The following is a 17,775-nucleotide window of genomic DNA, read 5'->3' on the forward strand; positions in this document are numbered from 1 at the left end:
TTACTGAACCTCTGTGAAGGTCAAAACTTGGCCATTGCAAATAGAGAGACAGCTAGTTTAGTGATAGAGTCTCAACAAGGGAAGTACTGTTCCAAGCCTCTCAGGTACAGCACTGGACATTGTATAACAGGGCTCACTTGGTAATTCTGTTCCCAATGAATGGGACGCAGCCATCTCAATCAGTGGGTAAGAAGAGGCAGAGGAGGCATGCAGCAAGAGCATGCAGATCGAATCCTCCTGATACTTTCCATGACTGTTCAAAAGTAATGGGGTGAGTGTTAATGTTTTGATCTTTATAAAGCAGATTCTTGTATGTTGTCACAAGTGGTTCAGTTACCACAACAGGGTATGGGAATGCCAATGCATGTCACATTCAAGTGCCAATTCTCTCACTTTGACTTTGAGAGGTTTTCCTTGCACAGCTTTCTTCAGATCAACTTAACAGGTCACCCAGCCTCTTTCAAAACATCTCATATCTCATCAGAGCAGTCACTGGACCCAGCCCACACAGACACTCTTCACGTCTGTGTTTTTTCACCCTGTTAACACATTCCATTTATCAAACTCATAAATCTTTCCTTACAGGAGAAGAGAACATGGAAGACCATGGTGAAGCAGGGAAATATGGATAGCTCTTCAGTCATTGTGATCATGGCTGCTGCAGGGTGGAGGTGAGACAGTTTTTGGCAGGGACCTCATTGTATTCCAAGACCCAAAGGACATCAGCCACAAACAGACCAGCTGTTCTAGGCTGATAAAGCATGGATGCAACACATAGGAGTGTAAAGAAAAGGAATTGAAGTTCCACACGGTAAAATCAATGTGTTAAATTGTTAATCTTATGTTCAATGTTTATGCTCTTAAGTTTTTTATTAAAGCTATATTTTCCAGATATGCCCATTGTTGTAGTTTTCCCAGTGGCCTCCAGCCTTGAAGAAAGTAATATAACAAAAGCAAAAGATGTCAGTGAGAAGGCTAGATTGTTGACTGTGGGAATGCTTTGTGTTTTCAGCAATGGCATGTCTGACAGCTGTACTGTCTAAGTCTAGCTGAAGCATATCTAAATGTGTCTGTAAGCTGACAGCTAAGTGAACAGAACTCTGATCAAATCAGTCTCCTCTTCCTCCTCCTTTCCCAAACAGGCAGGGGAAACCATGACCTTCTTCATCCTGGGGCTCAAATCCTCTCTGTTGTGCCACGATGTGTAAGGCACAGCAACCATTGTTGTGGATGCTGTTGCTAGTGCATACTGAAATATTTCCCCAGATCTGTTCAGCTGCATGAATTACAATTTTAGTATCCCAATGGTTTGTTAATTGATGGCTCTGTGGCTTTGAATGGATCTTTCCTGAGTGACAATGTTAAGGATCCTCATATACTCCATCACTTACATCCTTAGAAGGCATTATTTGTCTTTACGGGGCCAGCCACTGTCTTTGCTTCGAAATATAAATGTGAGAACCTTGACTGGTCCAGAATCAAGGCATCGCAGATTCTCCTTTGGTATCTTGCACAGATATGCACGGTGAATTTTTAGTGGTTGCATTCCAGATGAACAATTGTGGAGTAATAACTTTTTTATCAATGAATATTGCCGGTCTAAGGGTGCCTTGACTGTGAAATAATGGTTTCTCTGGACCTTCAGGAATCTGAAGGTATGGCGATTCTGAAGGCCCTCTCATTCTAAATGACCTTATCAGTAGATGCAAACTGTGAGCCCATCACTTAGGAGATGGTGCATAGCAGATTCTGAAATTTTACAAATGTCACCAGCAGATCCCCAGGAGCTGGAAGTTAACAAGTTCAGACTCTGTGGTAACCTTGGCTATCATTGACAATGGATGTCTGCTGGATAAACTGGCAAAAGAACTTCTTCTGGAGATCTGCACATTTCTGAAGAGAACTGATGTGAAAGGCTGAGCCTCTAAGACACTGATGGTCAGTCATGTCCAGAAAGCTAGTCCACTACCTGGATGTCCTGGCTTGGAGGTATTGCCTGTTATGAACTGGAGAACATATTGCTTGACTAGAAAAAGGCTGCTATTATGTTGAATCTAAGTACAATTTAGTCATTGAAACATTACATCCAAATTTCCCATAAATCATATTTTTACTGGTTACCACAAACTTTTCATAATATCAGTGTACCCAAAAAATCTTGAAAGATGGAAAAAAGAAGAAAAGAAGGAAAGAAAGAAAAAGCTTTTAAAAATGTTGTCTCTGTGGAATATAGGAAATATAGCAGCCAATTTGTACAAAGCAAACTCTTCTAAACAGCAATCTATTAGTGACCAGATTATCTGCTTTTCTCACGTTGATTGAAGGATAAATACGGATCAGGACACTGGGAATAACCTCTTCCTCGAGATGGTACCATGGAATTTTTCACATCCTATTGACAAAAGAAGCCTATGGTTTGGTATCCCATTTCAAAGATAGCACTGAAGAGTTAGCCTTGAGTTGGGAACCTTGTCCCTCAGAGGCAACATTGCTACCTTCGGAGCCACAGCTCATTATGTCATACCCATGTAATTGAGTTGACATATGCGTGCCTCAATGATCACTATCGATTATACACAACAGATGAAATCATATTTAGGGTCATTGTTTGAACGAGTTATAACTGTAGGTAATCAGAGGTTTAGAAGTCAAGTATATAATTATCCAGACTGTTGTAGTTTGTGCTTCAATTGCTTGTAATTCAATCACTGTGTGCAAGCTTGGAGAAAACATATTCCAGGGGTAGGATGTCTGTTCAGTATTTAATTATCAGACTTTTAACAGATCTGCAGCCAACATGAACTCTTATACCTACATGTAAACTTTCAAAGGCAACGTATAGCATCATAGAGCTATACAGCATGGAAACAGACTCTTTGGCCCAACTCATCTATGCCATTAGATATCCTAACCTAATCTAGTCCCATTTGCTAGCACTTGGCCAGTATCCCTCTAATCCCTTCATATTCATGTGCCCATCCAGATGTCTTTTAAATGCTGCATTTATACCAGCCTCCACCACTTCATCTACCAGCTCATTCCATGCACGGACCTCCCTCTTTCTGAAAAAGTTGGTCCTTAGGTCCCTTTTAAATCTTTTCTCTCTCACCTTAAACCTATGTCCTCTAGTTTTGGACTCCCCCACCTGGGGAAAAGATTTTGTCTATTCACCCTATCCATGACCCTCATGAGGTTATAAGGGGTGACTCTATAAGTCCCCCCTCAGCTTCCAATGTTCCAGGGAAATAGCCCCAGCCTATTCAACCTGCCATTTGCCAGCACTTTTTATGAACAGTTGAAAAAAATCTTTCTTTATTCCATTCAAGGAGAAGATAAATTTGTTTCTCTAGCCTTTAAACCATCTCTGGTAATACATTGAAGGATCACATACTTCCTTTATTTCAAAGGCTTTTTTGTTAACAACAGATGTCTATACCCTACTTTTACCAGAGAAAGTATATCACACCAGAATGAAATATTCATGCTTCACAATAAAGATTATTCAGCCCAGTACAATGGGTCTAATCTAGTGTAACAGCTTGCTGTAAATTTCAATAAATACTGGTCACAATGCAGAATACATAAAGGATCTTCTGGGTGTTACTTATAGGGAGTCAGAGTTTGGAAGTGCATAAGTTATTCAAGGTTGACAGTATGGAGTTTCAAATGTAATTTATGTTTGGCAAGGTTAAGATTTTATTTTAATGACAAATGGATGTTATACAGAAAGTTATGTAGATCAATAGAAAAAATAGTCAAAATCGTTATTGACAAGACATACATTAGGTGTGTTAGAATATACTCTTGCTGACTGGTTGAGGACCACTTCATCAATACTCGAGAAGCTCGACAGAGAAGCTTCCTTCCTTTATGACACCCTTCCGCCATCTTACATATTCAGCTGCTCTACCATGAGAGCAGACATGGTCCACTGTGTGTTAACTACAAAATGCACCATAGCCACCTTGTCCATAAGACATAGGAGTGGCAGTAAGGCCATTTGGCCCATGGAGTCCACTTTGCCATTCAATCATAGCTGACGGGCATTTCAACTCCACTTACCCGCACTCTCCCTGTAGTCCTGAATTCCTTGCGAATTACTTATGCAAACCTTTGGCATGACAGCCGTTCTTTGAGTTCAAACATGGATCAGACTGTTTCAACAGCATCTTTGTAACCAATGACCTTAACGCTTCGATGGCTGGGACAAAAAGCTGGATAGAAAACACCAGCACCTGCAAATCCTTCCCAGGACACTCAACCTGATTTTGAAAATATAGTATATCACTGTTCCTTTATCATCATTTGACCAAACATCCTGGGACTCTGTAATATCAACAGGCAAACACCTACACCACAGATTGTAGAAGTTCAAGAAGAACCATCTTTTCAAAGACAATTCAAAAAGGCAATAAATGCTGGTCTCTGCCTGTGACAACCACATCCCTTGGACAACTAAAAATAAATTTCTGTCAAAAGATGAATGAAGGAAAGAGGTTTTGAAAGGATAGGGGAATAGGGTGGGTAAATGTGATTAAAATCAGTTGCTCATGGACTGTTGCAGCCAGTTGGCCATTTCTTGTGTTGTAATTGCTACAGATTGTTTTAACCTGCCCAGAGCATTATGCCATGAAAATAAAATATATTCCTTTCCAATACAGTGGTGCTATGTTTAACTTGGCTAGTCACTTTAGTACCACAAAGTCAAATTGCTATGCACGGGCATATACTTAAGTTAATTATTAACTAACTGTTGTTGCTGAGAAAGTTTTAGTGATTGGCAATTGTTTGTAAATCCTGGTTCCAGATCAGAAGAAAATATTATTTCCCTTTCCTCTTTTTTAGAATTAAGATTCTACTTTCTAATTAGTAGGCTGGGTTGCTGTTTAGTATGTTTCCATCCCTGACAAGACAGGCAAATTATGTTGCAATCTGAATAGGAACACTTTAAAGTAGATGACATTTGAATCGCAATTAGTCACTAAGAGAATAAAGCCATAACATTCTGTGCTTTATTTGGACAACCACACAAAACTTTACTAGGGTAAGAAAAGTGAAAGAATCTACTAAACACACAACTTATACTCTAATATTCAGAATGAACATGTGGTAAATATGTATTAGCAGACAAACTGATGCCACGGATTTCTCTGTAATCCCCACCAAAACACCTTCACAGATTTTGGGCCCCCAAGTATCTCTAAAACTTTGCCTGCTTTATGAAGGATTCTAATAGGTTATTTTTGATGATCCAGCCTTAGGACCCCCTCAGATGCAACTGTATCACAGACTTCCTCAAAGACTGTTCAACCCCTTCCTCTGTTACTGTAATTCCACTGAAATCACAAGACTGGATTCCAGCACCTGGATCATGGGCCCAATTTCCAGCTCTTTCACAGACAGCTAGCTTCACTAAGCTTGCACTGCCCTGACTTTCTCTTCATCACAATATTTCTCAACTACATCAAGCAAACAACCACTGTCAGCCGCACTAAATTAGCAATCATTCCTGGAGTTTCTTATGTGCCCTTTATATCTCATCACAGAGCCAACGATCTTCAATCACCTTCTCAGTTCTTTCCTCGCCCTGACTGCATGGATTCTGCTAACATATATACCTCTGCTATTTGGAGACTCTTCTAAATAAAAGAGTAACCAGCATCCTGAAGGCAGCAACCTTCCACTTTGATTGTTTCTGTCCAATGGTGAGTTACTATCTGATACTCTCTCACTGACTAAAACTGACTCTTACCCTTGAGCCGCTGTGCATTGACCATTTGGATGACCTATCAACATTCTCTGAGCTTTGCCCTTGTTACAAAGCAGGAATGAATGTTTCTGTTTCTGAAACACATTGTGCTTAAACGTTACAATCTTGATAGAGTGCCAACCCGTTAAAAACAAAGGGATACAAAAATAATGGATTTTGTAACAGCTTTTTTTTTTCAAATATCTGGTGAAAATCTAACAGATTTTGCAGGTCTCATTTACAAAATAACTTTCACATATGGCAGAAGTAGTAGCCATGACTATTATATGTACCAGCTGAAGTTCTGTCATGCCATGGATATAAAGCATGGTTGCAATGTTCAACTGCTAACCTGACTTTTTAAAGCCTCCACCCAAGCATTGCCAGTGAAAAATACTTTAAATTGGTCTTGATCTCAGTCAGAGGTTAATTAATGTTGTTACTGGAACTTTCTCTATGTGAGCAACTGTTTGATTTGTATTTAACTTTCTTAATGACCATTCAATGTTACCTCAGAAGTGAATACTAGAAGGTAACTTTATTCTTTTCTCCTTGCCTTTTTTTCCACACATTTATGGATTGATTGGTTATGATTTGTTGCAATTTATTGCTGGAGATGAATTCCTGTGCAAACTTTTACTTACATGTAATATGGCTGCATGCTGTTCTCCTTGACTCCTTTGTCCACCACAATGTCCACCACAGGTACATCAAGGAGGTGTGTCAGAATACATCCTAATCGGACAGGGATTGAAACCTTTGCACTTGCTACCAATTTAGTCCATGCTGGATGTGCAGCCAACTGAGCCAATCAGCCTACCAATGAATTTGAATTGCTATGGCAACATACATTTTTGCACGCATGTTGTAGCCTGGAGGCTGGAATTGTAGCGAGTGATGGTAGATCTCCAAATTCTTTCCATCACAAGGCTGATCAAGAATTTCCCCACCGACCATTGCCAAAAATTTGTGATTGATATCCAAAATATGTGACCATGAAATGAATACGCATTGCTTAGTCAAGTCCTTGAGAAGCACTTGAAGCTGGACCTTCTGGCTCAGAAGCAGAGACTGAACTATGAGTCCTCCTCTACGTTACAACTTACAATGTAATAATTCAATCATACTGTCTGGCCTTGTAGATGGTCAGAGCTAGTCTCAAGTCATTCACCAACATCACTGGATCCTTGGCTCTAAGCAACCTTGTTCACTTTAACAGTCGTCTGTTATTCTTTGTGGCATGAAAGGAGTAATTTTCTCTGTATTATAGTCTTTAGGTTGCAGTTGATAAAGTTTCATTGAGGCCCCAGGTTAGCAAATATACAAAATGTAGTTCAACAGCAATTTAGTACACATAAAAGGTAATAGCATTTTGCACTGGGCACTGTTAGATCTCTTTCTGCATTATTCAGACAACAATAGAACTTTCAGCAGATAACAAACTGATTATAATTTATTACACTGATCAGTAGGTTATATTGTAGGCATGCTGTAACCAGCAGTATAATGATGCAACATTTTGTTGGAAAAGCAGATTGTGAATGGCAAGAGCACTGGACTCTCAGGGTTAACTATTATTTGAGAGTGAGTATTTCCTCTGAGTATAGTTTCAACCCAACAAAGGTAGAATGGGCATCGAATGGTACATGTCATTAGTTAGAATTGCATCTGCATCTTACAGCTTGAAGATTTTTCTTGCAATGTAATTTGTTGAAGGTGTGAAATGATTACGATGCAGCAAAGGCAATTTGGCATCTGGGATCATCTCAGGGAACACGTGGATCAACAGTTTATGTCTTCACCAATAAGGTACAAAGATTGAGGAAGATACAGAGGAACAAAGGATAAGCAGGGTGGAGGAGAGCCAAATCAAACCCAGAATGAGAAATAGGAAGGGAAGGAATGATTAGGTGAAGAGAGAATAAAAGCCCAAAAGGAAAAAAAAAGCAAAGTATTTTAAATTTGATAATTTTAACACTTCTAACAATTTATTGCATTCAAGAATACAATTTATCATTTTAATTTGGTTATTTTCTGAGCCTGATTGGCAAGAAATGAATAACCTGTTTTTCTAATTAGCCTGTCCAGAGTTGTTATAACACATCTTTGGAGCAAGTGAGACTTGAACCCAAGTCTCTTGGCTCAGGGACAGCAACATACCACTGTGCCACAAGAGGGTCAAAGGAATTAATAATTATCATGTTGTTAATAGGGAGCTTACACTCTTAATCAACAGACAGCAATGACCATGCTAATGTAGTTAATTCTTAAAGTTATAAGGTTGGTGACAGATTATTAATGAAAAGCCACGATGTAGTGTAATAAATTTACCATCAAATCCTAATAATTAATAAAGGCCTATCTTTTAACTGCTTGAACTGTTGGCTAATTTGCACATGCAGTAAATTATTAACATGCCCTTTTTCTCAATCAGGATTAGATCCATTCGCAAACATGAAAAGAAAATGCGCGAGAGGAATTCGACCCTAGATTGTAGAAATGATCTTCAACGCTTAGTCATAGAGTGGTAGAGATGTACAGTATGGTAACAGACCCTTCGGTCCAACTCTTCCATGCCAAACAGATATCCTAACCTAATTTAGTCCCACTTACTTTCACTTTTTATGTTTCATTCTATATTATGCGACCCTGCAGATTAAGTTAGGCTGATTTATTTCTGTTTAAGTTAAAGCATAAAACATTTTGACATACCTCTCTTTTCCGTTGTTTCTCTGAGTTTTCTGCAGAACCTCCATTGATTTTTTTAATGGATAGTGAGGATTCGTCAGCCCAAGGTGTAACTTGCTGTTATTATTTCTCACTCTTTTTGATTCTGGAGTTACATGCCAGTTTGAGCAGTCTCAGTCATAGCTTTACCTCAGAAGATAGTGGATTAATTCATAAGCCCATGGATGTTCTTCCTTTGTTTCCATTGCGCCTGTCTGCACAGGCCTTAATATTATGGCTTGAGTCTTCTGATCTGAGTCAGAATTACTATTTCCCATCCTGATCAGACTAAACATTGCCCACTCACCACAGGAGGAATTTTTTCAGGCAAACGTCCAAATGCATGAGTCTTCCCAGTAGAAGTAGCATGTTAAAACCAGAAGACCCCAAAGAGGATTGACGCTGAAATCATGCCTTTCTTTTTCAGCAATTGCTGAAGCATAATTTCATAGGTCCTGAAGTCACTTTGACTTCAGCTACTGAATGAAGGTAGGAATGAAAGACAAGTGAAGGTTGGGATAGGATTTCGGGTGGGTGAGGAGGTAGGTGAAGGAGGGGGAGGTGGATGGGGAAACAAATTTCCGGGGTGGATAGACTTATTAGATTGGTGGGTGGTAAGATGCATGGGATGTGAATGGTACTAATGCCACGGGGCTGAAGGGATGTTTAGCTGTTGGGTGGAAGAGGTAAGGTGAAACATAATTAGGTGAGATCTTAGGATGGACAAGGGATAAGGTCAGAAGGATTATTGGGGATGTCGGTGCAAGTCCAGTTGAAGAAAGAGGGAATTGGATCTGGTCAGGGGGCCTATCTCAAGGGTGTGGAAGTTGGGTCAATTTAGATCTGGTGGGAGGGATTATGGGGGGGTTAAGTATGATCTACTGGGAGGAACATGTGATGGGTTAGATGTTGGGAGGGTGGGTGGCTGATGGGTGCCAGGAAGGAATCCAGAGAAGGTAGGGTCTGAGATTGGATGGAAGGGAGAACAGGAGATATTGAAATTGTGGACAGCAGGGGTCAGGTTGAGGTAGGAATTGGAGGGTAGTCAGGAGTCGGATCAGGAATGCAACAGGATTAAGTTTGAGGTTTAGTGCTGTTTGTATATGGGAGTCAGAAGAGTTGTTGTGGAGTAATCAGTGATGACCCAAGCTGGGAGGTTTAGTCTAATAGATAGCCAGGAGTTACAACAGGTATTTATTTCTCTAACATTTCCTAGCTGACTATTCAAGTCAGAATCATCCAAAGTTTCTGACTCAATGGAGTTGAGGATTTTTTGGAGGTTCCCAGACCAGATCTTTGCTCAGTAGGATTTCTGACTTCCCTGAAAAGCACCCAGCATTGCAATGGGAGTTTCAGTGTACATATTGTGCACATTTCCAGGAATCAAGTTGGAACCTAAGACCTTCTTAGAGGAGAAAATACATCCAAATGACAGTATATGCCTTTATTTTGAGAAGATTTTTCTGTCAAATCAACATCAGCAGGTCTGTAGTGCTCGTAATTAAAGTTGAGAAACAAACTAGCCCCAACCTGTATTGTCAACACCTGTCGGGTTTGGTAAAGATAAGATCATCCATACAGAATTTGCAAGGGCATTTATATCAGAGGAGCAAGATCCAGTGCACTAACCCACTTTGTTCCCCTCACAGATCTGGAGTAACATCAGAGGCCAATGTCAAGAAGCAAGAGATGTACAGTTTTAGGGATGGCACTGATTGGGACCACCTCAGAGGTCAAAGCCAAAGTACCAGCTAAACTCCCACAGACAATGAACAATATCCCTCACTTTCAATTTAAATACCTGCTCCAGGACACCCGCATCCTCAACCTTCAGTAGAGGATGTGGGAGCTCCACTTTTCTTTGGGCCAGAGAGGGACCCAAGATATCTTTTGGTCTGGCATTCTATCAGATTAAATCTTGTGACATTCTGCATTGGTAATTGTTAATCAATTGCTCATTCCTATATCCGCAAACCCAAATGAAGTCAATGGCAAAGGCAAACTTAACACTAGTGTACGTGCTTGGACATAGCCCTGTATAGCTTTGGGACAATCATTTCTTCAAAGGGTAATGGCTTTGCAGATAATGGGGCCTTAACTACTTGCTGGTGGAACTACAAACATCAATGAGGTGAAACACTCATTTTGATACTCTTTCCATAGGACGGTGTATTATCTGGGATTGCTCTTCTTGTAGTGACGTTGGATCTTTTAACATTGACTTGACAGACTCGCATTTCTTCCAAAAGCAGTTTGTCTCCAACAATACAGCACAACATTGGAGGGTCACATCACATTACGTGACCAATCCATACCTCTTAAAATCCATACCTTTCTAACTTAGAACTAAGAGGCTTACCTATGGATTCTGTTACCCAGGGGTTAGTAGTGGGACCTTTGCTTTTTCTGTCAATAAAACAATGATCTATATTTTGCTGTGTAGGGGACAATTTCAAATTTTGAAGTAACACAAAACTTGGAAGTATTGTAAACCATGAAGAGGATGTAAACTAGCAAAGATGTTGGTGGAGTGGGAAGATAGGTGGCAAATTAATTTCAGTTAGAGAACTGTGAGTGCTTACACTTTGCTACATAGAATAGGGAAAAATGGAACAAAATAAAGGATACTGTTCTAAAGAACACATAGAGACACTCAGAGAGACCTGAACATTTAAGCACATAAATCATTAAAGGTTGTAGAACATATAGAGAACTGTTAGAAAATTATGTAGCATTCTAGTTGTTATGAATGGGGCATAGAGTCAAAGAGCAGGCACAATTAGTGTTTCACATTGCAAAATTCACCAAAGATCCTTAGATAGCACCTTCCAAATCCATGACCACTTCCACCTAGAAGGACAAGGGCAGCAGGTATTTGGGAACACCACCACATTGAGGTTTCCCTCCTAGCCACTCACCACCCTGATTTAGAAATATATTGTCATTCCTTCACAGTCGTTGGGTCAAAATCCTGGAATTCTCTCCCTACCAACATTGTGGGTCAACCGACAGCAAGTGGACTGCAGTGTTTCAAGAAGGCAGCTCACCACCACCTTCTCAAGGGCAAATAGGGATGGGCCTTCAATGCCGGCCAGCAATCTCAAGTCCCACAAATGAATAAAAAAATTGTAGTGACACTCTCTAGCTGTCCAGTTTCCTAAGTTTTGTGAGAACTTGACTTCTACAATTAAATTCAAAATGGTGAATGCAAGTGAAGCATGTATTTAAAGTTCCAAAGTTAATTAGTAGTGTGTCCTTTGTCCTCCAACAATTAAGGTCAAATGTGGGTGAGCTAAAGGCAAGTCGAGATCAGATTTTTGAAGATTCTACACCCAAATATAAGGTTTCTGGAGGAGCTGGCAGGGATAGATGCAGAAAGGTTGTTTCCCTTGGGGGAAAGTCTAGCATCAGAGGGGACAATCTCAAAGTAAAGGATCATCCATTTAAGAAAGAGATGATGAGGAATTTCTTTTCTCAGGGGATCATGAATTTGTAGAATTCTTTATCGTAGAGGTCAGATGGTTAAATACATTCAAGGCTGAGATTTTTAATCAGTATGGGAAGCAAGGGTCCTGGAGAAAAGGCAGAAAAGTGGAGTTGAGGGTTATCAGTTCAGTCATGAGGAGGATTATTAGATCAGTCATGAGGAGGATTAACACTCACAGAGAGAATATAAAACAGATCATAAAAATGTTTTCTTTATGGCCTGATCATAAGAATTAGAAAACACAGTTGACACAATAAAGCAGGCAATTATTCTTTAAAACTACAAGCTAAATAAAATGTAAAAAATGGATTTTGTGCCTTTTATTGGGAGAAAGACAGAAGGAGAATTTATAGATAATGGTGGTAGGTAATGGGCAGAGCAGACTAATCAGCTTCTTCCAGCTGAAGGTCAGTTGTTTGACTTTGAGATCCTCAAAGACTCGAACCCTAAATTTAACCGCTCTGTATACATCTCAATTATGAATAAAAATTAATTCTTAAAAGAAAATCCCTTTGGAAATTAGAACACTATCACTGCTGGGATTTACAATGGCAGTATTTTCAGAGACCAGTGGAGTCAGTGAAAATAACAGTACTTCTGATTAGTTTGTCACCAAGCTCCTGTTCTGGAACCACTTTCAGAAAGGCCAGGTCAGGGATAAATCCAATATTTTCTAATCAACCTGCTTAGAGGTGATATGACTTCTTCACCAGGTGAGATCTGAAGACAGACCTCCTGGTCCAGAAGTAGGGACAATATTACTGCATCAGAGGAGCCCCTATCAGGGATAAAGCAAGCTGTGGACAGCTTGCTAAGTTTCTTACAAACCAATGATCAAAGGCGAATTGGGATCAATCGCAGATTTTGTGTGATGTTACAAGCAAAGTAGCTGTCTGAATGGGTCCTCTTGACATCAGAATAGGAAAGCAGGCTTGAAGGTGACTTTGAGGCCCATCTCTCTACCCCCATCCTATGTGATCATAGCTGCAGCCACAGACTGTCCTGTGAAAGAGGTCTCCCTCTACAACAATGATCCATCATGTGTGCCTAGTATTTTTCAAATATTTAAGAAGTTCCAAGTTAGTTTGTTAGTGCAGCATGTTGGGGTCAGGCAACTCCTTCTCCCTTAGCTGCAATGGCTGGCTCCAGTTCCTGCAGTTCCAGGGGACCTCAAATTGACCCTTCAGCAAGATTCCCACGTGCCTCTGATTGGTTGGCAGCTTACCCTACGATACCCTTTGTCAAAAGTCAGCAGGGATCAATGTGAGGTTGTTTACTCCCAATACAGGCAAGATTGGGTCCTGTTGGTAAATGTTGGTACCCTAATTCAAATTGAAAAGCTGTACCTCAAATTAGATGCACAAGATGCCACTGGACTGAAACAAAACTTTCTGGGAGCCTTAAGGAGATTGCTGTTTTATAATAATTCCCAGATGAATGAGACCTTGCACCCATTCTTTACCTGCGTACCTGACCTGCTCCATTCACCAGGCTCTACTACATAGTGAACTCATAGTAGTTGCATTTACAGTGCTGCTTTGTGCCTACCTCAGGTTCAAAAAAGTAATTGCAACAGAGTTTTGATGAGTATAACTTTTCCCAATTCGTTCTCTGCAAGTTTGCATGACCATTGGTATTATATTATAATTAGCAAATAAAGAAGCTTGAACATGAACTCATGTCATTGCTTTAAATTGCACTGTTTTCCAAAACGTTTGAGTAAGGAAAGTGCAATTGGTGAGTTCTATTTTTCAGAACTCCACTTGTACAGTATTTTACACTGCTCTCATTTTACATTTTCACATTAATTCTCAATAAGAAGTAACACAGTCCCTAATATATTCCAAACATGTAGGTGGGTTTAGCTCCTTAAATGACCTGAGATGCAACAGGCCGGAGTCTGATTTTACAACCCATTTAAAAACCACCCACTTTGAGAATTAAAATTAGACCTGGGCTAAGATGACAAACAATCGATTGCAGACTGAGGGTTGCCCGTTCTCATACAAATCTAGGCAGCAATTATTTCTTAGAAAATAAATAGTTACAGTGAATGTGTACAGTATTAACAGCCAACACTGTACTGGTAAAATGGAGGAGAGCAATCTCATCCTTCAAATTGACATTGATTATGGTGAATTACTGTATTTGAAGTTTTTTTTATCTACGCCCATTCATGTGACTAGATAGGCAGGAGCAAAATGGAAAAGCTGCTGTTGTCCAGCAGAAAAACCTAATTTCTTCATAAGACAAGGCTTGGCTCTCGGCAACACCTCACTGGAATACTTCCTGTGAGATGCACACAGTCATTTTGTGGATAGAGGATTTGGTAACACTTATATCAGCAGCAGAGTTCAAATTGGCTGCTGGACAAATCACTTTGGTAGAAAACAGCAGAAAACAGCTTGTAAAATTAAATTGCTTGTAAATTACAAAATACAACATGATACAATTCTACACATACCAGTACATTATACTGGTTATAACCAAATAAGATTCAGCTCCCCTCTTTTAACACTTCTCTTTCAGTCGCATCAAATATTTTTGTTTCTTTTTAATGATCAGCTACCACACTTCAATTAAAACATGTAGTTAACTAGTTCAAATTGAATGAATCAATTACGAGTGAAAGAAAGAGGAATTTTATTACCCATTAGCCAGGAGAAAAAAAATGATAAGATACAAAATCAAATGCAGACAAAAGTCAGTTAATACGTTTAAAAAAAGTGTGTTGTTCAGCTGGAAAGAATACTGGCTATGCAGTTTAAATGTCCTTTAGAGGTTTAAGAAACCATAGATACTTAATTATTGATTTATATCCCTAGCAGTTGCAGAATCTATGGTTACCTTTGAGTTCTCAGTGAATCATTGTTTCCCCAATTTGCTTTTTAATGAGGTGTTGTATTCTAAGAGCTTGAAAGAAACACAGAGACAGACATGTAGCTCATCTTGTCACAAATTTATTTGCCTTCTCTCTGCTGTATTGCTCAAAAAAACAACTCCTGAAATATGTAAAATTTGTTTATTTACTTCCAAGTCTGGCTCCATTGTCTTCCCAAGCTAGCCAACTGGCAAGGGAGCTATTTATTTTCTATTTCTTAAAATACCATAGAAGTGTGAACTAAAATAGATATAAATTTCTTGATGCTGACTCAGTGGCTTGGTTTTGATGTTTTTAGATTAGATTCCCCACAGTGCAGAAACAGGCCCTTCGGCCCCACAAATCCACACTGGCTCTCCGAAAAGTAACCCATTTCCCTCTGACTAACGCACCTTACACTATGTGCAATTTAGCATGGCTAATTCACTTGGCCCGCACATCTTTGGATTGTATGAGGAAACCAATACAGACACAAGGAGAATGTGCAAACTCTACACAGACAGTCATCCGAGGCTGGAATCGAAGCTGGGACCCTGGTGCTATGAGGCAGCAGTGCTGACCACTGGGCCACCATGCCATTGTTACATAAATCTGTAATTTCAGTGCAGACAGGTTAATTTATTACACATTAGTCCCCTGCATTTGCTTCATCTGTAATCAGGTGACCACAGCACTATTTTTGGACAGATTTTGTGCTTTTCCTGAGATTATTTAAGTCCATTAAAAGGTCTTGGTTATAACAATCAAATGATGGAAGTTAACATTTCATTGTCCATATTGCCCACTATCAAAACATACTTTAAATCTTTGACTGTAAATTTATTTGAGACATCCTGAGATAGGCATTATATAAATGTAAGTATTCATTTCTTCTCCCTGTCTGAAGCAATAATTCTGCAGATATTTTTGATGAAACTTGTGAAAATATCTAGGGGCATTCAGTTTGTAAGTTTGATATTATTGTAGACATTTACACTGAGGAATTACAGAGGTCAATACATTTTTTCAGAAAATTGTCATGATATAAACAATGGTGGGATGTGTCCTTGAGTCATTAGATTCCCTTGTGGTGATGCTTTGCCATCGCACAACAGGTTGAGGTCTGGAATTCCTGGACATTGATAATTACTCTATGAGCACTTACTAAAATGCTATCAGAAGTTTCCAGTCCAAAACACAGAGTAAAAATATTTGATACAAACATACTAGGCATTCAATTACTTATCATCATCTCCAAACTTTAGATATCCCAAACTGATGGAGTCTTTGCTGATACAATGTTATGCTACATTGCTGTATTGCATCAGAGCAGTAGAAAGTTCCTGTTTGTCTTAACAGTATTGTAAACTTAATTAAGTACTTTCAAAAGGGTAGGAGTGGCAAAGAACAAGAACATTAATGTGCTCCTTTCAAATTATGCAGTAGCAAAGGCACTAGAAAATCTTCTCCAGCCATCAGCACAAAAAAGCAGAGTTAATTAGCTTCCAAAATGAAAGGGAACAAGGGAGAAACAGCCTGTAATGGGATAGACATTGTCATGTAAAAGTTCAGGGAGTTTGTTAAAACGTAACTTTCTGGGTTATTTGAAAGGTAAGGAAGGAATGAAACAGCTCAATGCTGCCTAGAAATACACGTAGACTTACCAGTGGTCTCAACAATTCCCTCCAGAATCACCACAATTTCAAACTGGTCACTTCTCAATGATCGCTGAGACAGGTCAAAGAAGGGACTTTTCGGATTGATTTCATGACAGATAGTCAGAGGGGAAACCAGAAACAGTTGGTCTGCTCCAGTCCCAAATCCCACATCCAACTCACATTGATCCAAGGGCAGGAACTCTCCTTCTGGGGTCTGCCTGGACTGAAGAAGAGAGAGAGAAGGTAAAATTAAATCTGGAGTTCGTTCTTTGTATTGTTCCAGTTTGCTCATTAAGCATTTTCCTAAGTTTTCACATACACTACATTAAGAATACATAATTTCACGTATACTCAGATCTGTGGACTATTAAGAACCTCTAAAACACAAATATCCAAATTTGCTCATGTTCCAACAATCAATAACTACAACAAATCAATTTATCGTAACACAAGAACAGCTGCCAGCCTCAAGAATTCTATAATTTTCATCTATCTTTCATGCAATGTATTTAATAGCTGCCTCAAACAGAAGTCGAAGCAACAGTGCAGAGATGACGGTCACATCACTATGGAGAGCCATTCAGCACATTATGCACAAATGAATTTTTCCAAAGTCATTTGTAGTTATAGGTTACACCATGTTGCTACATGTCTCATAGAAAACAAAGCAATTGGCATTCAGTCAACCCCACTTTCATCAGTATCTGCACAAGTAATCATTCATTGTTTCCAAAGTGTTCAGTTATTTCTCTAATACACATATAAGTTCTTATTATCAATTTGTACAGGAGTTACTCATTCCAAAAGTAATGTTCATTCCCTTGGGAGCATTGTTCCCAAGGTGTGAGTAAACAGAGCAAATTACTTTGTTCTGGATATAAGTTTACCCGCTGAACTGGAAGGTTCATTTTCAGGTGCTTCATCACCACACTAGGCAATATCATTAGTGAGCCTCCGGTGAAGCACTATTGTTATGACCCACTTTCTAATTATGTGTTTAGGTTTCCTTGGATTGGTGGTTTTCATAAAATTGATTTTCAGGAAATGACATCATCACAGGAAATGACACCACCAACCCAATGAAACCTAAACATATAAACAAAAAGTGTGTCATAACACTGGATGCTCACTGATGATGTTATTTCATATGGTGATGAAACATCTGAAAATGAACCTTCCAGCTCAGTGAGCAAATTTATATCCAGAACCTTAACCTGAGCTACCAATTTTCTCAAACTCACTAAATTACTTGAGTGTAATTTACTTCAATATTCCTGCTGGTTGGCATTTCCAC

At 39.3% G+C, this 17,775-nt stretch overlaps 1 protein-coding gene across 1 annotated transcript in view; it reads right to left on the bottom strand.

Annotated features, from left to right (window-relative positions):
* The window catches only part of LOC132831048 (G protein-activated inward rectifier potassium channel 1-like), a 57,560-nt gene that overhangs the window by 19,411 nt on the left and 20,374 nt on the right, over window positions 1–17,775 (bottom strand). Inside the window, exon 2 of the mRNA XM_060849100.1 lies at window positions 16,488–16,704. Coding sequence (XP_060705083.1) covers window positions 16,488–16,704 — 217 coding nt within the window. The remainder of the gene's footprint in view (window positions 1–16,487; window positions 16,705–17,775) is intronic.

The sequence above is a fragment of the Hemiscyllium ocellatum genome, chromosome 32 (assembly GCF_020745735.1).
Source record: "Hemiscyllium ocellatum isolate sHemOce1 chromosome 32, sHemOce1.pat.X.cur, whole genome shotgun sequence".
Lineage (NCBI taxonomy): Eukaryota > Metazoa > Chordata > Chondrichthyes > Orectolobiformes > Hemiscylliidae > Hemiscyllium > Hemiscyllium ocellatum.